This window comes from Aplysia californica, unplaced genomic scaffold (genome assembly GCF_000002075.1).
Source record: "Aplysia californica isolate F4 #8 unplaced genomic scaffold, AplCal3.0 scaffold01065, whole genome shotgun sequence".
Classification (NCBI taxonomy): domain Eukaryota; kingdom Metazoa; phylum Mollusca; class Gastropoda; order Aplysiida; family Aplysiidae; genus Aplysia; species Aplysia californica.
The window spans coordinates 149483-171144 of NW_004798335.1; the positions used below are offsets into that span (position 1 = coordinate 149483).

A 21662-nucleotide genomic window follows, 5' to 3' on the forward strand; every position below is an offset into this window, starting at 1 on the left:
ATTTGCCATTCCACAACTGATATCTCTTTTTAACTAATCATTCGTAATAAGTTCACCTGAATTATGGATGTATCGAACACATTTGTCAATCTCTGATGTGTTTTTGTTATCCATGCCTGACTGAAAACATACACGTTCATCCTGTGACAATACAGTAATAAGTTAATAAGTGAATTTGGTCTTTCGATAAAATCTAAAAATTCAAGGCAAATTAAGAAATTCATAAAATATTCAAACAAGGGAAGATAGACAGTTTACATACCAGTGTCTCAAGTAAAAAAAAAAAAAAGACAGCTACTAGGCCTTAAGACAAATACGACCAAAGGTTATAAAAGGTGTTCTATTTGTACTTTTTTCTTTGAAAAAATAAAACAAAATTAAAACAGAACAAGATCAAATGTTTCAGTATCAGAGCATACATCTTAAAATAATGCTGATCAAAACAAGACATACCATGGGGAAACAACACATTTTCTCTGAGCATCTGTGAATTTGTTTTCCTTTTTTCATGTAGCCTACTTCTTGTCCATAACAGTAAGTTCACTCCGACTGATCAACAACCCCAGCACAGAGAAGCTCGACAGCAACCGAGGGCCTATTCACTTCGCAAAACAACAAGCTACAAAACTAATCAGACTTGAGCCTGAACTTGCTAATACAATCCATGTAGAACAAGATCAAGGTTGACACATCTTTTCTTCTTGTATGGTAGGCTACTTGCCTTTGCCAATCAGATTCTCTCATGAAGATCAATAAAAGATGCATTTTATTTTTATCTGTTTTTTTTTTCTTCTTCACTTCTTGTCTGCTGGGTAGACTTTAATAAGGTTAGGCTGCATCTATCCAGCACAAGTCTAACTCGCAGTCTCCCATCACCGAAGTTACACTATAGATTAACACCCATAGACTTTCCTTCTTTCCCCGTCTCACGCATCTCATTTTTTGCACCAGCAGCTGTGGTGTGGTTGATTGGGACAAGCCACAAGCCACGTGTCAACTTTAGGGGGGACAAAAACATTATATATATATATATATATATTACATTCTCTTTGTCAGGACTATTTTCTCTGCTACCATTGATCCTAAACTTTGTCTCCATCACGTATTGCACACAGAACAAACATCACACTAAAATTATCGCCACTATGAAAAGAACTTCTCTTGCACTGCTGAAAGTAATCTTCACTTTAAAAAGAAATTTTTTAATAAACATTTGTTGTTTCTTTTTTTTCTGTCGCATGATCACATGAATAATATTCCAGAATGTGGAATAGAACATTGTTAAATCTGAGAAATTTGACTTTCAACTGGCATTGATGCAGTGCTGTCAAAGATAGTCTTCACAACATTCTAGTACACTTGTTAATAAACAGTCACATTCTCATAATATACCAGTTATCACAAGTTTAAATTCTGTGATGGTGAAACTTAACACTGAATCCTTCAGCCAGGTGCCAATGTCGTTGCCAACAGAGTCCAGTTCCCCCACTAAATTATTTACATGGTAAGACATCGCTTCATGCTCACATAGGTGTTCAACACAACTAATGCCACTACAAGGGGTGCCCTCTGCTAGGAGTCATTACCATAGCTGGTGTTAGTATTTCAGCTTCAGTCTGGGAAAAAAAAAGGGCAAGGGGCAACATCGCCGATTTAGATGCTCTTTGATTGTCTGCAAATGTTTTGCATCCCCATCCATACAACTTAAGTGGGCGGCTTTGAGCTTTGAGCATGCCAGTCAGGGCCAGTCCTTGAGGAGTATGCGACACAGCATCTCAGCAGACAGATAGAGACACTCAAGAGATATTTTCAAAGTCGACTACTTTCTACACTACATAGTGAAAGAACCAGAGTCAACTTATTGGGAGGGGGGTGGGCATTGCTACGAGAATGTTTTACGTGATAAAAAGAAAAATGTAAGCTGTGAGGTCGACGTAGAGAAATGGCAAGGAAATTTTACCAACATATAAACCAACCCAGAATGGTTTCAAAGAATAAGAAAAAGGACAGTGACGTCTCTTGTGATTTTTTTCTAAATGCCCTTACTTGTGTTGTATCATCAATTACAAGTTTTACAATTTGAGCTCGAGCACACAATTAATGTCTTCCAATTGAACCACAGCACCACTTTTAACAGAAAACCCTGCAGATGTAAATCCTGGAACATAAAAGCTAATGGTTATAAGAAACAGTACACCAAGAAAAATAAGCATGCTGTCTTCATATATATATACTCACTACAAGACCCACAAACATAGACATGATCTTTGTTATTCTCAGAACACTTTTCCCTTTGTCAACAAAACTTCATCCTTCCGCCAACCATAAACAGCTTATACAAGCTAATAATCATTGACATTATCAGCATGAAAAACATCTGACAAAAAAAAACAAAAAAACCCACCCCCTGAACACAAACCCCAAAGCAATGCTGAGAAAACATAGGCTACAACCAAAAGCAACAAAATCAACAACAACATGAAATCACTACAGCAATTTTCGCATGCACCAACTCAATGGAAGAACCACAATGATTTTCATTAAAAAATTTTTTTTGCTCAGCATAAAAACAGATCATGTATACAAATGCACAAGTGTAGAGGATAATGATGAAGACAATAGTGTGTTTTTTTTTATAGCTCAAATACTCTTGTACAACAGCTGTTGGCTCCTCAGCCCGAGGAACTAAAGCCAAACATAAATCTGCCGTGTCTGCTGCCTTAACAATAGTCCCTCAGAGAGACAAAAACTACCACCATGCAATCTGACTTGGTTTGCATAAAGATAATAGCCAGCTCTGAAATATGTTCACTGAAACTGCTCCTTCCACACGCAAGACCCATCGATTGCAAAAATATAGCCAACTTATGAATGTATGCAGTAATAAAAGCTGTTGTGAATTACTTTGATCATCCAACAGAATGTTCTAGCAACTAGAACAGTCATCTAAACATTGTACCAACCAACCTCAGACAAAGACGGGTTTATTTGGCAAAACAAAGTCCCTGAAAGCTGTAACTACATTGATCAGAATTTCATATATAAGTTCTTTGAGATTGCCAGCTGTATTCTCATTCACAACCATTAAAACTGGTGAATAAAACAGGCTGATAAACCAGACAGGTCTCAGTGGCACAAGCTAATAATACACTCAGGACTACATCTCGCAGAAAATTCTGGCATAGCCTTAACTCATCATGTCCGCAGCAAGGGCAGGGGTACAATACAAACTGCATTCCATCTACTTCTGGCATATGACAAGTCTTTCAATCAGAGTAATTTATTTCACAAGATTCCTTTTGAAGGGGTGGGGAAAGAATCATTCTGAACATCTATATTTGTAAAAATGCTACTCCTTTTGCATGACCACACACCCTTCTTTTTCTAGTTTGAGATACCATTTTACTCCATCAAGATCAAAGCTTTATTGTGTGCTTAGAGAGAGAGTGAAGATTCAGAGTCCACCTGCTTCCACCACAGCCCACGCCTCATTAAGAAGTGTCTGGCTGAATAACTTTCCCCACTGGTTTGTTCAGTTTCTTGTTCTTAACAAACTTCTTTGCATCCTTGGCAAGACCCCGGACGTCTTCTTCTGCATCATAGTCGGAATCATCCTCGCCACCGGAATTGTCCGTCTGCTGAGTGGCGTCATCATCAATGAAGCTGTCATTGTAGTCGTATGTGTCAGGGAGATCGTCATCGTCGACACCGTGAGTGACTAGCCGGGTACCTGAGGGGAGGTCATGGGAAGAAAAAACAGGATTTTAAACATAAATTAAAATTTTATTAAATTAAATCTCAAGAAAGATCAGTCATTTAATTTACAAGAGCTTAAGAGGCATAGCAAATCTGACAGCACTTCTGAGAGAAAATGGTACATCTCATTTTTAAGTACTCGTTAGAATTTGTACAAAAGTACAACAGTACCAGAAGATGGCAGAACTACAGATTTAGGACGACAACACACAAATGCTTTTAAAAATCTACAAACAATTTACAAGTGAGAAAAAAACAACAACCGAAAAAACAAAAAACAAACTGGTTACCTGCTGTGCTCCTCTGAGGCCGACTTGGTTTCTCAGGACTGGCTCTGCTTTCTTTCTCTTTCCTATAACGAAGGAAAGGCAGATAAAATCAAGGATTAGTAAAATAAACCTAGAGAGAAATAGAATGTGCTCAAGTTACTTGGAGGCACCACAAATGTAGGGTCCAACTTCAAAATCAGTGGTCTTTCTAAAAATCTTTCCCTGGATTGTTGTCCAATTCAGAAAATCTGACGTCTTTTTGTTGACTTTTTCTACTTCAAGTGCCAGATCTGAAACAGACATCAGCAATCATAGTTCACCGCTGATTTCTGAGTTACGACGCTCTCTAAAAACTTCTATCATCCTCATCTTTTTTCATTATCCATTTGTACAAGTTTTTAAGTGTGCATAATTTTTGGCCAACCTTGCCTTTTACATTCAACTTTTCCAGAGAGAAAGATGTTCAAAGCATTTATGTTGATTTAAGTATCGTAAAAGTTACGTTTGTCTCTGCCTAATTGTTTGATTTATATTTTGAGAAAGCAATTTTGGTGGACGCAATCAATGAAGGTAGATGAAGTCTATTCAAATTTTACCTAGTCATGGAACTTTATGAATTCCTTGTGCCTATCAAATAAAGAAACGGGTTGTTATACAAAAGCCGTACAAATGCAGAAACTCCACAAACCTGTACAAATGACAGAGCCCTCTCTCAATTCCCTAAAAACAACAAATCAAAACAACCTTTAACTCACTCTCCATCTCTTAAGCCAATAAAACACAAGAAAACAGTCTCAAAATCATCAAAGCCGAGGATCGTGCCCATAACTCCTACCTTGTGCTCTCTTTCCCTGAGGGTGAGGAATCCTTGTCCTCCTCATCATAGCTGGAATCCCCTGGATGGCAGAATGTTCTGAAATGGACTGGATTCTTCCTGTGGACACAATGTTGACACGGATTTAATTTCTTTATTACTTTTCTATCTTCTCTTTTGAAGACATCAAGTTTTATTTAATAAAAGAGTGTAAAATAAGAAACCCTCCAACACACACACTTACTCAGCTGGTGTCAGTGATCAAACGATAAAGCTTTTCATTGTAGCATGCAAAATATGTGAGTTTGAATCTGTGTGAGGATGCCAATTTTATCGAGTTGGGGTGCTGTACCCCTTTCAGCTTCAGTTGACAGGCTTCTAAATGACCGACTTACTTACTTGCCCCAGCTGTCTGAACTTCCACAATTAGTTCAGTGCCAGTAAGAGAAGGTCTATAGGTGTTGTTGTCTGTTTGGGTAGAGCTTGTTCCCCATGCCGGAGTCTCATGTTCTAAATTATCTAGACTGTATTGTTGAGGGTGTAAAATATATACTATATTTTAAAAACACCACAGTTGAAGCATGCTCACTATACACAGAAGGGTACAGGTAGCGTGAACTCAGGCCTGTGTTTCAGCTTACAGGGTCAAAGTAGTAGGGAAACGTGCCAAAAGTCCATTCCGGTATATTAGAGGCCAACATGATGGAAGGAAAAAAAGGTAACATTTGCTCACATTCTAACACACAACACGATAGACTGAGCATTCACACACAAGTTACCTGTAGCATTTTTTTCCATATTGGCAAGGTTCTCGCCGCCTCTTTTTCTTCTTATCATCATCACTTTCGTCCGAGTCTCGAGATAGCTTTCCTCCTCCTCTTCTTTTTGAAGGACGTGGAACATATGGTTCATCATCTTCAAGGTCATCTTCATCGTCGTCATCCGAATCATTTCTAGCACGGCTGGGGCGACGAGGCTTTTTCTTCTTCCCTGCTCCCCTTTTGGTAGCAGCTCGAGGAGGGGCGCGGCTTTTACTCACTCTGGGTGCCTGCTGGACAAAAAGAGAAACAATCTTGTCATGGCACTGCTAGATAAGTGAAACAGCCTTTGTCATGCATAAACTTACAAAAATACTTTTTCATTTCAAGTGCATCTGAGTGTTCGGTTTCATTTCATTTCCTGAAAAACAATATTTGCTTAATATAATTTACAACCCATCTCAAGGAAATTAAAGAAAAAAAGAAAGCATATCATGAAAAAATATGTGGAATGCCACTAACGAGATGCATACAATCTCAGTAACAATCAAGACTGTTCATCGGAGAATCCTTAAAACAAAGCGAGAGAACAATACAAGAAATGTAAAGACACGTTACAATATTATAGAATTCTAGCATAGAGCAGGAAAGTGATGAGCATTCTAGAAAATAACAATCAATCCACACAAATTAGTTTGTGGTTGAGAATCTTGCCTTTTGTTTTTTCTCCCAGTCGCTGCCAGAGTCGTCTTCTCCTTCCACCTGGAAGTCACTGTCCTTATCTTCATTTATGTCTTCATCGTCGGAAGCAAAGTCTGACAAGGCTTCCTCAATCATCGGATCATCAACTGTAGAGCACAGAATTCAAACCATATAATGTGAGTGTGTGTGTGTGTGTGTGTGTGGGAGAGAGAGAGGGGGGGGGGGGGGGAGGGGGGAGGGAGAGAAAGAGAGGGAGAGAAGGGGTGAGGGAAGGAGGAGAGAGTGTATTTTGCAAAAAAAACGTTCCAAGTACTCAGTTTTGGTTATGAAAATTGTAAAGCACCTAGAACCAAACTGGTATGAGCACTCTTCAACTGAACTTTGTTGTCATTGTTATAATTATTTATTACACTGTAATTATTACTACTGTGTGTCCACTAAACAGCAACCCAGATAAGACAAAGCTTGCGTAACGGAATTTTCCTATACAGTAGTCTCCGCTTAAGATCCCACCGCGTACGATCCCAGTTCGCTTAAGATCCCACCGCGTACGATCCCAGTTCGCTTAAGATCCCGTTGTTTTAGGAAAACAGAATTTTTACTATACAAAAGTCACCCCTAAGATCCCACTCTGATGGTCTACATTCGGCTAAGATCCCGCATTTCAGATCATAATTTGCTAAACAAAAACCCGGGCGGGACAGCCGATCAACCAAGAGTGAAAAGTTGAGATCAATAAACTGTCCGTTGCATCAAAGATCAGCCACTAACGTGAAAGTGATCACATACACGTTGTAAAACTCGATGAAGCGATACAACAATGTTTGCCCCAGACGGGATCACACCGGGGTGTGAACTGACCGACGCGTTTGTTTTCCCCAGGCATCGCACTCACACCTGAACTCGCCACCTAAACTGGCATCACTCGCTGGGTAGGTAGGGCCTACACATTCGCTCCAGGCGGGATCACATCGAACCGTGAACTCTTCCTTGACCATTGCAGCAGTTGTCTCTACTCCCGAATTTGCGAGACAGACTGAATTTTAATTGGTGGGTTCACAACGTAATGGTGTGTAACGACAAAGGCGGTTTGGAGGGGAAGGGGGGGGGGGGACTCAGTCAGAGATGGAAAGCTATACATTTTTGACAGGTAAAGAGGAGGGGCAACTGGATAAACGTAGATCTTGAGACTCATGATAGGATAATAAGTGAAAATGGCACGCCTCATGCCACTATGCACTGTGATATGTCATCAAGGTTAACCACTGTTTGCTCGCCATACGTCATAAACCCACCAAGGGGTCACGCCAGTTCATTGTAGAGTGGAGGGAGACCGTTTTACAGATTGTGAGCCTTAACATGGGTCTCCATAGATTCTTCTCTGGGTTCATCGGATAAGATCCCGGTTCGCCTAAGATCCCGCATTTCCTTGCTCCCGAGCACCGGGATCTTAGGCGGAGACTACTGTATAAATCAATCCCTTTAACAGCAATCTTTTCCTCTAACAGCATTTTTAATTGCGATTAACTGTTGGACAAAAACGTTTTTTTGTTCTTTTAAATTTTAAAATAAAATTATGACTAAAAATTCAATAATATTGTGAACATCGAGATTGACCCATAATTTCAATGTGCATACATCCCAGATATCCTGTCAACACATCCTGCTTAACGGGAGGAGCTACCCTTGAGGACCATTTTCTATGTTTGTTGCCCGAGATCAAATCTAAGTACACATATAAGTTTGACATAGTAAAATCTCTTGATACGCAATTTTATTTTGGCATAGCTACAACGGTTGCTATGGAAACCGTCGCCATCTTGAAAATAAACAATGAATTTAAAATCCCTAAGGCTTTCTTATTTACAGAGCAAATTTGACCAAATTTGGTGAGAGTATACCTGAACCAAACCATATCAGAGTAACAGCAAGTTTTTTTCAATACGTGCAAAAGAAAAAAAATTATGAGAATTTTCCCAAAGTATAAAAAAACTTTTTCTAAATTTAGGTTGCGCAATCGCTTGACAAAGGAAAAGTGTTACTTTTTTCGCAAATATCTTTCTGTTACATTGATGGCAGCCTTGCCAACTATGTTTCCTGAAAGTTTCATGTCAAAAGGATGAAAACTAAGGAAGGAGTAGGGAAAAAACAGCACAAAAATTACATTTTGCGAAAACTGACAATAATTGTGAAAATTCACTATATTAATTCATCCTCATGTTTTTAAAGGCAAATTACCTGTAGAATAAAGTCTTTCTCAATTGAATCCATGCTATTTTTAGACAAAAAACTGGTGGATCTTCAAAAATCAGCCAACATAAAATGTGCATAGCCTGACCCAAAATCTGCAAAATCAAGGGTCGCTCCTCCCCTTAAGCAAAAAATACACAATGCCGAGTCTAGGAGCTCAGTTCAAGAGGAGGAAAAGTCTTGGCCACTGTGCATCATACTACCACCCAGCCACATTGAGCATTGGCTCACTGACGCTGCCTATGTTTTCACTTTCTGACATAACATCACCACATCATGCGATTAAAACTTGTGTGAGCGCGCAGGCGTGTTCAGATTATCTCCCTTCCCTTTATGAAAACTCAGCAGCACCCTTTGCCCAACAGTAACAAAAGCTTGCTTCCCACAGGCGCTGCTGTTTGGCAGGCACCACTTTATTGTCATTATAATTAGTTTTATTTCTTTACCATAACTTCCTCTTTTCTGTCTTGCTGCCCTTTGGGGTCTCCGGCCTGAACCAACATCATCATCGTCGTCGTCATCATCATATGCTCCCCTTGGCAAAGACACATCCTCATCATCGTCATCATCACTATTCTTCTTCTTTCTGCTACTGCCCCTCTGTGGAGTCTTCCGAGGCGACCTTGCAGGTGTCTTCTTTCCTTTCGCACCTCCTTTCTTCCCTTTACCTCTCTTAGGCGTGGCTTTCTTTGGAGTTCTTGCCTTCTTTCTCTGAGGGGAGTAGTCATCATCGTCATCATCACTAAAGTCATCCTCCTCTTCACTGTCACTCACATTCCTCTTTCTCCTCCCCCCTCTGCCACCCCGAGACGATGTTTTCTCCGGCACATAATCGTCATCTGAGAAATTCTCATCAAACTCGTCATCGCTGTTCACAACAACTTTCGCTCTTTTCCTTGGTTTGTACACCTCCTTTTCCTCTTCGTCTTCATCTTCATCATCATAATCATCATCCGCATATGTGGTTAGCTTTGTACCTGTGAAATAAGAAGAGCCATTGAAGTCAAAGAGTTTGTTTCTCAGTTTTAGTTTAGGTGCACATCAGCACACTAATGGTCATGTAGGACATGAAAAAAGCTTCATAAAGAGAAATAAGAGGTGGCGAGGAAACAACCTACGCCTGGTGCTCTCCAACCACTCACGTTTGTCTCTAATTGTTTCACTTTTTACATCTAAGCCACTGCCAGCTAGTACTCTTGTGTCCTTCCGAGCTTCCTTGAGAACCTGTGACAAAAGCTTTTTAAAATAACTTGTCTGACCCTCTGAACCTTATCCCTGCTCTTCAAACAATCCTTAGAGTGCAGTAAACGAGACACTTTTTTCATTTACTAAGCACATGTATGTTACAACTTGCAATCATTCCAATCTAGAGATGGACAAGTGTTATACAAGCATGAAGAGCTGGAAACCAGGATTCTGACTGATCCTATAACTGCAAGGTTGTTGATTTACTTAGGTATTGAGATCACATAAACAATCCTAGTATCATGGATGTCAATGCATTTCAAATCTGAATCCTTTTTCTTCTGGGCTCAAACCTAGTTTACTACTCCATTCCTGTCTGTTGTTTGCACTGATCATATTTTCCACAGTGCAGAGTCCGGATTTGTTTCCTTTGTATGAATGTATTTCACTCTGACAATAAAACATCAGTAATTTACCGGTCAACATATATAGCCTCTGCCAGAGGAAAAAATCTGACAACTCACCCAATCTACATTTAATTTAGCTTTCTTGGTTCAGAGAATTCAGAAGCAGAAAGCCCTTGATCTTTTTTACTTTTCGTAAGAGTTTCAGCATTTGCAACACAGTAAGGCCATATAAGTGCCGAAGACTAGAGGTGTTACAAGGGAGTAACAAACACAAAAAAGAAGGAGGGGAGATAAAGGTGACAGATGTTTGATACGAAAGAAGTAGCAAACCACACCAGAGCACCTGTCAACCACCCACCCCTTTATCTTTAAAAGATAAGGACGTGACAAACATCTACTGGAAGAAGTTCAGAACCCAGTTATAACTGGTCACTTTTAAGCACAAGGGGGCTATCCTGAAAAATGATATTTTGAAAAAATCAAAGGTAATGTTTTTTGACTCTTATTCTGTTTCTTTAACAGACAAGAAGAGATTTCTGTATAACAAAAAAATATACACACCAATGAAACCAAACTTCTCCTATAGGTAGGGTAATACCCACTTTTGGTAAAAGTTAAAATTTCTGGAAACCCCCAAAATCTGGGTTAGCCCGCTTGTCCTAAAAAGCGACAAATTGGTGACCGTATGGGATTAATGCTCTCCCAATATCAACCTTCGGAAGAATCGAACAAGAGGCCAGAGAGCCTTGAAATGTAAAAAAATGTAAGTTCAAGAACGTTGCATTTAGGGGTTTGAACCAGACTCATCCACATTCAGGGATGCCAAATGATTTTTGAAAAAAACAACTGAAAACGAGTGGAGCACCACATCTCACCAAAAACAAACCTTGTAAAGTTTTAAAATTAAATGAACAAACAAAAACATCTCTCTTACTTCTCCCCTTTCCTTTGCAAGCGTATGGAAAAACCAGAAAAAGCCAGAATACCTGGATATTTGGCATCTCTGCACGTCATACCCAAACATACCAACTGAGCCTAGGCTGTGAAATAAAAATCAGCTAGAATTACAATGGCCAGTTTTCACTTACCAGGTTCTCTTTTGCTGACAGCCGTGGCTACAGGTCTCTTTGCTGCTGGTTTGGCCTTGACAGGGCTGGTGGATCCGGCAACTTTCAGCATCCAATCAGGCAACACCCTCTTCTTTTCTAAGGGCATGGCCATGTCACCTTTGCCTTCTAAGTGCAGGACTTTAGATGCTGGCTTGGCCTCCTGAGAAAAAACACACTGTGACTGTCAGCATGATAATACCACACATCCTTGCCAGGCAACTTTTTTTTCTTACCCTGTGAAGAAGACTCAAATTTACTTTCAGTAGCTACTCCATTTTTTTGAGACAGCAGAGAAATAAATGCATGAAATCCCCAAGACAATAAGCAAGGCACATTTTATAAATTCCTCTGCTAACACCTTTCAGTACATGTTAAGTTATTCAAAAGAGAAGCGTACAATTTGACTTCTCCATCCCCCCTCATACTAGAGCAGAATCGCCAGCCAAGGCCCACCAGACATTTCTGATGTTTTTTCTGCTACTCATTACCCATAAGGGACTGTGCTGTATATCAGTTTATTGTGTGACCACACTTTCTTGTTGGCTATGCCACAGGGCACTATAGATTTCCTGTTATTGTACACAGTGAGACCTCCCACAAGAGTAAAAAAAATGTGATGTTAGCAAAGCAATGAAGTGTTGATACCTGTTTTTCTTGTCATAAATAAATCTGTAGTTTAAATACATTCATGCAATTTAATCATCATTCAAAACATGCAAAATTCACCATAACAACTTTTGGCGTTCATAAACAGAATTTCATTTCAAATTCTTGCTTGTCCCATTCTTTTCTCATTTGTGGGACATTCTTTTTATATGATGAGGATGAATGCCCATCATACATTGTATTTCAGTATTAGAGGGTATTCTTAGAAAGAACAATCCCACTAAAGGGGTGTAATATTTGAGATATCTTTATAACATTTATTGAGAATATTGCATCAGGAAGACACTTAACTTCTTGCAGAGCAAAGTAACAAACTTCCAACAGACATTAAGCAGCAAACACAAGTTTAGACAAGCCTCACCATACAATAACAAGGAAACAAGGGAAAAATTACCTCTTCACTTTCCTCTTCCTTGTCCTTTTCTTTCTCTTGCGGCTTCTGCTCTCGCTCTGTCTGGTCAGGTTCTGCTGCTGATTTTTCTTTTGGTTTTTCTGTATTCTCTGAGGAAGATAAAAATGCTATTTGAAATGCTGCAGCAACATCGGAAGAAGTGCCTGTCAATGGGTGGAAAAGAAAAGATTCTTTGATTTGCATTATATTTGGCTATACTTTCAGCAATTGGTAAAAAGTATACATAGTTTCAGAATTTTTCTAATCTTTACTCTTCAAGACATTTGACAAATGAAGAGGTCTGTTATCTTCAAATTGTAAAACCATTGCAGTTTGAGTCCTGGAAAATGTCACCATTAGAAACTATAAAAAAAAAAAAGCATATTATTATAAAATATGCAGAATGCCACTCATAGGTGAGTCCTACCTAAACTGAGAGCAGACAAAATGAGCAAATCAAATAGTCTTCTTTTCTTTCAACTTAAAGAAATAAACAACCCACACTGACCATTGGACTCCTGTCTGTCTTTGCCGGATTCATCCCTCGAATCTCCATTTGAGACGGCAGCGTTGGCTGGAGATTCAGACTTCTCACTTTCCTTGATCTCTTCCTTGACATCATCACTAAGAAGATGAAAGTTGCAACAAGATATCTCAGACAGAGCAAACAAAACCGTAATCAATGACAGGATGAAAGCAAAAGATGTCAGGCAGAACAAAAACAACTTACCATCAATGAGAACATGAGAAAACTATACGCAAACATCTCAAGCACAGATTTTAAAAAAACAAAAAACCGAACAAGTCAGTTTTCCTGATTGATCATTTTAAAAAATTGACTGCAAATATTATATGCACCCCAAACAACATAATTAACACCATTTAAGAGGCAGGCTACTAAAACCCCGCTCGTCAAGGCCAACCTGGGATGAAAGAGTACCCTGACAGAAAGATGAAGTCACTAAAAAACATGAACTTCTCGACACAGGAATCACACTCAGTTTTGAGGGAGGGCAACCTCGAAGAGCCTAACTATTTCACCACAGATGCTGGTTAGGTGCAATTGATCAAAAATGATTTTATAACTATCATTTCTGCACCTCTGATGAACACATTCAGAAGTCTATGCCCTGATGTCCTCCCTGCTTACAGAGTCACAGATGTCCGAATGACTTGTATAAAATTTAACAGCTTTGGTGATGTAAGTAAACTTTCAACCTTCCACAAAAAACACTAGACACAAACAAATTTTGCTAGCGGGCACTTTTGAAAAACTTCTATAAACTTGTGCAAAGGTCACTTTACAAAAATAATTTCAAATGAGAAGTCCAGAATCCTCTTCCTTCCTGCAATAATTCTTCACCGCATCGCTTTTGATCAGCAAAGATGACCTAATTCATCAATTGCCTTTGCACCACAATCAGTTTTTTTAAAACTTAAACTGCATCCACCAGTGGCCTCATTAGCCTCAATAAAGTTATAGAAAAATTGAAGAACGAAAAAAAAAGTTCATCTATTGTTACTGAAAGCGGGTCAAGAGACCTACCTGCTTTTCCCATTGATTTGGGGATATGACACTTTGTAAAAGAACTGGTCAGGTAAAAGACCAAATTCATCCCCATGAACCAAAGCTTGCTTCACATCCCGGGTCAATATCTTCTGCTCCTTTGTCGGTTGGCTACGTAAGAAGCATGGGTTGGTGTGTGTCTGTCAGAAGGTGAAATTATATTGCATTTTAGACTCAGCAAATTGATACAAGACTAGCATTACAGCCAGGAAATAAGATTTTTCTGAAAAAAAAAATCTTACATTTTTACAAAACTTCAGGATCAACTGTTTTAAGGTGCTATTAACAAAGGAATCAGCAACGCCCAAGAACAAATACAGCAAATCTGACCATGTTGTTACGAAAACTAACACTAGGTTTCAGAATGGCATGTTCTGATTGTTCCTACAACAACATTTCTTTGCTAAATAACGAACTTATAATAATACAACAAAATTTTTGTTGTTGCACTCACTGGGGTAATGTACAGCTTCCCATCTGTAATCTCGAGGAGAGCATGACTTCTTGACACACGCTTGTCGCTCACCTGAAACAAAACAATATACAATCATGATAATATTTGACAAAAAAAAAAAAAAAAAGAATCTGACATGTTATACTGTTTGTGAAAATCCCAATTTGCAAGAGTCTGAGGAATGAATTCTGGTACACAGGTTGTTTTTTTTTTCAAAATTGTCTCCCACTGCAAAATAGCCAAACTTTTGATGAAAAACAAAAATGTCTTAACATTGTGTAATGTTATTTCAACTAATTTTGGTCTTAGTCTATTGTGTGCACAATAGAACAACCCCCCAAAAAAATTAGATCACACTTATGACCATCAATTGATTATAGCTCATTACTAACAATATAAGTAAATGCCAGGTAGTTTTGCTGTCAGTCGTCCATGACTTACTTCAGATCAGTTTGCTTTCCGGTTAAAAAATTTAGCTGCTCTGTCTTTCAGAGTAATAAATGAAAGCATAATCAAATATATATAGCCGCTCTGTCTTTCATAGTAATAAATGAGAGCATAATCATATTTAAATAAACTTTGTATAAAGCCATCAAGTAGTGAACAGTGAAATCGGGATACAAACCTGTAGAAATTGCCCTCTGCCTATGACAATTTTGTCATCTGGAACATTTATGACCAAATCTCCCCCAACTTCTTGCAATGTGATGCCAGGCATCTTGGGTGGTCGACTGCCTTTTGGTCAACCCTACTGCAAGCAAAAAAAATATTCTTATGTCTGAATTGATTCAACACTGTTAGACATGCATTTTCAAGAAAGAGACCTTGGGCTGCAACAGCATTTATCTTTGCAATCAGCATTGAAACCTTTGCCATTGGCATTTACACCCCTGAAATAAATCACAGGCATAAATAGTAAAAAATCTAAAGACTAGGACAGGACAATACAGCAAACTGAACTTCCTCAATCAATCAGATATATATAGAGTTCTCAAATACACATTCATGATACACTTTTTAAATATTTTGGTCTTGAATTTCACTCATTGAACCTGAAGTTACTTTCACTGGTTTGCCCATTACCTTGAAATTAATTTACTAAGGTGCGCCTGTTTTACAAGAGGGTTCATGATTCAACTTGACTATGCTGATGTTTCCAACAAAGATAATAAATATCTTACTGGAGAGGTAATTGTACGAAGTATCACGATAAAGGTGTAGGAAATTTCAAGTAATCAAAAAGGTCAAACAAAGATGGCTAAAATGTGTCAGTATAGAAGTAGGACACTGGGCTCAGAAATTTATTATACAGTGAACCCAGGCTAACAGCAAGCCCCGATAAAAGCATAAGCTTTCTTATTGTGCGCTGGCAGTGTGGAACCCAATTTTTCCATGATATAATATGTAATTATTTTATCACATGTTCTGAATTGACTCTGTCTAAAAGCATCATTTATTCCAGCCCTAGTGTCAGAAACAGATCAGCCATAAAATAGCTCATTTTGCTCGGAACTGATACAAACACTACATGCTCTTCTATATGTGACATGTGCCACGACGTGGTGGAATCAGGCGCTTGTCAATATTTGTCTTGCTTTCGATTAAAAAATTATCAATATATCTATATTCAATAGAAGTTGAAATATTTTGGATTGAAGCAGGTCGAGTCTCTTGGTTTAGATGTAACAAATGAGAGAAAATGGTCGCCAAAGTTTGGCCGATTCCAAAGTTTGAGAGTCCTTTGAAACTGTAAATTTTACATTCTTTGTGTGTTTTATCATCTTGTTTCAGTAAAAGCCACTCGTCATTATGTTTTTAAATAGACACAAAAGGTGTTGAGCCAAAAATAAAAAATTGATAAAAATTGCTAATCGATTTCATTATTTTGAAGAGTGCCTGATTTCACCATGATGCCTCACATATTATTTGAAATTTCAGCTTTGCTTACGAGAAGAAGACATGGAAATATCCCGGTGGAGATTCAGGGGGCAAAGCCCCAGAAGAAATTGAAATTTACTGCTTTTAGAGGGTTGAAAATGGCATTTGGGAGCCTGTTTGAAGAGATTGCTGCAAACTGTAACATTTATTTTTTCACCAACATTTTGTCTTGTTTGGTTTCTTCACCAAGATCTACATATTTCCATTGATGGCAATGTTTACAAGCAGGTTCCCCTTCCATTGCTACTATAATAATTCAACTAATTTGTCATCGCACCATTGATAGAAGGCAAACCTGGGAGTAATGAATAGATATGTACCTTCACAATACAGTTACCCACTGTATACCCTAATTTTCTTTAAATTTCACGCCTGAATGCCGCATGTCACAATCTTCCGTCTGGTCCCGTATCGGTCCGCCCCCTGGCTCAGCGCACGCGCGCCGAGCATCATCCGTGTTATGATCGGCTCCCGTGTTCCTGCAACTCAAGTGTGTGTGCGTCAGTCTGCTTGAGTTTGTGGCCTACTTCTAGAACAGGCTACATTGGTTCATAACTGAGACGAAAACACACCAAGTTGGTAGCTCTCATTGTTCGTCCAATGAAATTAGAACAAACTGACCCACTTACACATGAGGAGCTCAAAAGGATAGACAAGAAACAAAACTTCCATTTTTCTATACAAAATCTTTCAAAAGAGCTTGAATTTATATAAAATGATATTACCTGATAAAAATTAAGCCTATTTGATAGTTTTGAATACCACTGTGCCTGTAAAAAAAATAATTTGAGAGCAAAACATTCAAAAGTTGGCCTATATTGTTCCCTTTCGAACCCCAGACCATACATAACAACAAAAGTGTCTAAAATGTTATTCAAATGGGAGTAACTACTCGTAATGACTTATAAACTTATGTGAGAGGGGTTATTTAAGTTTTCGTAACACTTATAAATAGAAAGCTATAAAAGATACAGAGTTATTTTCATCATCGATTGGCCACCTCTATTCTCACCGCGGGTGAGAATAGCGCAGGCGAGTCTTTTTGGCTATTCTCACCCGGTGGGCGTTCACCGTTATAGCCTAGATCTAGGCCAACCAATTTTGCGTTCACCCTAAACCACAGAATTCTACACTGTGATAACAGAAAAATTGTAGAATTCTGTGCCATGAACAAACATTCCATTACTACTACTACTGTTAGCCTACTAAAAGCGTACAATTTTGTCTGTGGGCAGTGGAGAGAGAGAGAGAGAGAAAGAGAGAGAGAGAGAGAGAGAGAGAGGAGTAGCGCGAGAACTTACGGGCAAAACAAAATGGCGACCCGCGTAGTTCGGCTCGATTCGAAAAGTTAAATAGCCGTAGCATCTTTGTAGACGACCAAATTAATTTACTTTTGTGTTTTAACATCATTTTTAAACTTTGTTTTGGTCAATTTGATCATCCACACCGATAGACAGTATTCAGAAAGAGACAGAGAGAGAGAAGAGGGGAGGAGTAGATCTTGCGAGAACTTCCAGGCAAAACAAAATGGCGACCCGCGTAGTTCGGCTCGATTCGAACGAAAAGTGAAATAGCCATAGCATCTTTGTAGTCGATAAAATTAGCTTACTTTTGTGCTATGACGTAATCTTTTCTTTGTCTTTATCCATTTGATCATCCACATCAATAGAAAGTATTCCGAAATTAGGAAAAACAGGTCTTGTTTCACACCGGGTGAGAATAGCCTACGGAGGCAAGTCTCACCCGCGGTGAGAGGTCGATCGTATTTCTATTCTCACCCCGGGTGAGAATAGCCACTTCCTCATCGATTATCACACCCCCACGGTATTCACGACAAAAACACAAGTTCCCAGGGCCGCTCACTGTACATTAACAGTCACACTGAGTGACCTCGGCAACCGGCCGGGAACGTCCGCGGTAAAAAGTTACTGATAAGACTTACATCTCGACAAAGACGCAGAACAGGAGTTAACATAGCAATGCCAATGAAAATTAAAATTTTGTCTTTTGCCCCTTTTTTTTTGGAACCTAAGAAAGAATTTTCAATTCTAAGAATTATGCTTCTCTTGAATTTTGAGAATCGGTTCATAAATAAAAAAGTTATGGGGTTGTAAAGGTCGGCAAAATATGGATGACCCACATATAGGAAAATACTCCTAAAAAGTGGACCACGCAGTAGCAGATTCTGTAAGAAAATCGACGATATCTTGGTAACTAATTGGAGTGTTCGAGAGGAACTTGGCTACCCGATGTGTTTTTGAGTGTAGAAATCATTTCTCCAGTCAGATTTACTACCAATTTCGTAGTTATTTTGTTATAATTAAAATTGTGGTGTACATATTACGATTTTGCGAAAAAGGGGTGTCGGGATGAGTCCATTTTATTTATAGCATCGTATCACAACATGGGATCTTTAAGAATATATGTCGGCAGCGTGACAAAAAAATTGCAAAGCTTTTTATGATGACTTTAGACCATGCCAACCGTAAAAGACAAGTTAATGGCATTGCTAGTTAACAATAATAGAAGCAGCCACCTTCTTGGCCTAGACAGCTTCTGAACCTGATATAAATACGAGATGAAAGATAAATAACAAGGTAGCAATGCCAATCGGGCTTTCCCGCGAGGCGAAAATTTGGTCCCCGTTTACGGGCGATTTTGCGGACCCGGCAGAAGCGTAGGTGACTAACTTTGTCAACCTCGGTCTGCTCTATTTCCGAACCAATCCGAATGAAACTCGGCAACCAATCAGAAAATAGGGCAAACTAATGATATGTGGACGTTGAAGTTCGTACACATAAATTAACCTATACTTTTGGTGTCGGGAACACTTTCGTATCGTGTACACCGAAAACTATAAGGAGTTTGAATTTCAACGCCGAGGTGGTAATAGATCTATCTATCCTCTATAGTGTGCTCAGATTTGAACGTTCTGTGTCAAGTAGTTGTTTAGACCTGATCATAAATGCACGACTACCCCCCTATCCAAAGCGGCTTCGCACCGAGACCGGCCATTTTCCCCTCACTCTCGTGGCAAATGTATGTGACCTACAAATCTCCGCATGACTATTCCGGGCCCGTTCATTGGTCACTTGAAATAGGGCAATGGTAGGCGCGCGCATCCGGTTGTTTTTCTCTCTATTCCCCTGTAACATCGCAATGGGGGTATTCCGAGGCGAGGTTATCTCGTCTCGGGGTGTTCGCGTCTCAACGGGGAAAAAGAATTTTTAATTGTACGGCATGCTAGATTTAATTAATTTATCTTTTACGGTTGGCATGGTCTAAAGTCATCATAAAAAGCTTTGCAATTATTAAGTCACGCTGCCGACATATATTCTTAAAGATCCCATGTTGTGATACGATGCTATAAATAAAATGGACTCATCCCGACACCCCTTTTTCACAAAATCGTAATATGTACACCACAATTTTAATTATAACAAAATAACTACGAAATTGGTAGTAAATCTGACTGCAGAAATGATTTCTACACTCAAAAACACATCGGATAGCCAAGTTTCTCTCGAACACTCCGATTAGTTACCAAGATATCGTCGATTTTCTTACAGAATCTGCTACTGCGTGGTCCACTTTTTAGGAGTATTTTCCTATATATGTGGGTCATCCATATTTTGCCGACCTTTACAACCCCGTAACTTTTTTATTTATGAACCGATTCTCAAAATTCAAGAAGCATAATTTTTAGAATTGAAAATTCTTTCTTAGGTACCAAAAAAAAAAAGGGCAAAAGTGAAAATTTAAATTTTCATTGGCATTGCTAAACAAGGCTACCAACTTCACTGGTGCATAGAGTTCGATTTTGCGCTTGCAGTACACCATATTTTATCAACACTATCACAACATATCAACATGTCCATGTGGCTCATTGCCATGATATTAATTGGAGAGCAACCTAATCAGTCAGCCATCCAGCAGGGCCATCAGCAGACAAGTTGTCAAACAGATGATGAACTCTTTGAACACTGAAGGAGCTTTCATTTCAAAAGAAAATGTCATCGTAATAAAGGCAAAGTATAATAGTCACCCTTTCTACCTAAATACACTTTATTTGCAATCATCAAAAGACCTCAACCTGACCTGGTCCCAGCACTAACTGCATGTTTTCCTTCTTTTTGAGCCTCCGAGTTGTCACACTTGAGCAAATGTGATACAAGATTTTATATTCTATTTTAGCTCTATGCACTTTTAAACAAAGAAGTGCAATGTACAGAATGCACTGAACTGTGGAATACTTACCTAAAATGTTAAATTACAGGCGTATGTTCGAGCGCAAAATGAGGATAAAAAGCATTTATGTGCAATAATGTGTTTCTGAGAGACAGTAAACGGTCTCAAAATGACGCGACAACTTTATAAACTTCTAATTTAGAGAGTGGGAATCCAGAGTTCTGTCCCTTGTTACTTCGTTAATGAAATAAATCAATGGTTTCGCATAACTTTTGGGGTGAAATAATTAATAGTTATAAACGTCAATCAATTCTTATGCTCAAATTACGTTTTCAGAAGCTATTTGCAAGATGTAATGAAAGACATTCAGCTTTTCTTATATCCAAATAAGTCTTATTTCGAACTTGTTAGCTGAATGCATAGATAGGGGAACAACTAGGCCTAATAAGTAGGATGGATTTCGACTGTGGTGGGAGGGTAAGTAGTGGAGAAAACAGTCATGGTGGTACCAGAGACCTATCAATTATTTCTCCACTAGAAGCCGATTTTGCTGACGTTAGGGTTGAAATACAGTCAAAGTCTCTCCCACTGTCGTCAATACCCGATAGCTGTGGCTAGCCTTTCGATGCTGTCTTTTTACAGTTATATAATAATTTATTTTTGTGTTACATCGATCTAAGGACTGTCCGGTGATGTGGTACAATCAAAGAGCTTAAAACAAATTATGTTTATCCTCCTTGGGTACAAAGTACAATAATTATGGCCACATTACAATAAATGTTTTGACAGTTTCTCTATCTAGTTAGAAACGGATAAAAATATGTTCAATATGGAAGGTGAAGAGTGCTAATTTCTGATTTAAAACTAGTAAAAGTAAAAGAGCTTTATGGTATTGTCTACGCATTATAATCGAATCTGGTGATTTTGCAACCTTTCGGGTCTTTTGCCATTTGCGTTCCCTGCTTCTCCTTTCTTAGTATTCATGTGTCTTTTCCTTGCTGGCCTAGTTCTCATTTGCTGATGGCTCATTTTACTTTATTTATGTAAAGATTTGAAGGTCGTGCTGTTTGCAAAATAACTTGAAAACGTGAAGATGGAGTGAAGGGGGAGTTTTTGGTTTATTGTTTCATGTACATGTATTTTTGATAGGAACGCCTCGACACTGCTACAAGTTGATCGAGACAGCTTGAACATGCGCGCGGAGTATA

The 21662-nt window shown here is 38.8% G+C and overlaps 1 protein-coding gene across 4 annotated transcripts; it reads right to left on the bottom strand.

Annotated features, from left to right (window-relative positions):
- Nucleotides 1–691: 691 nt before the first annotated feature.
- On the bottom strand, nt 692–20649 carry LOC101847231 (aprataxin and PNK-like factor). Of its 4 annotated transcripts, none has more exons than XM_005111487.3 (13): nt 20524–20649; nt 14954–15076; nt 14329–14400; nt 13854–14014; nt 12816–12931; nt 12311–12417; nt 11230–11410; nt 8996–9526; nt 6312–6445; nt 5619–5890; nt 4861–4959; nt 4047–4108; nt 692–3730 (listed from the first exon to the last, which is right to left on the bottom strand). In XM_005111487.3, exons 2-13 carry the CDS (start codon nt 15044–15046, stop codon nt 3492–3494), a joined length of 2067 nt encoding a protein of 688 aa, XP_005111544.1. In that variant the 5' UTR covers nt 15047–15076; nt 20524–20649; the 3' UTR covers nt 692–3491. The 4 variants fall into 4 exon arrangements, with proteins under 4 accessions (XP_005111544.1, XP_005111545.1, XP_035829116.1 ...); XM_005111488.3 differs by having other exon boundaries at nt 5619–5887; nt 14954–15079; XM_035973223.1 differs by having other exon boundaries at nt 14954–15079.
- Nucleotides 20650–21662: the final 1013 nt, after the last annotated feature.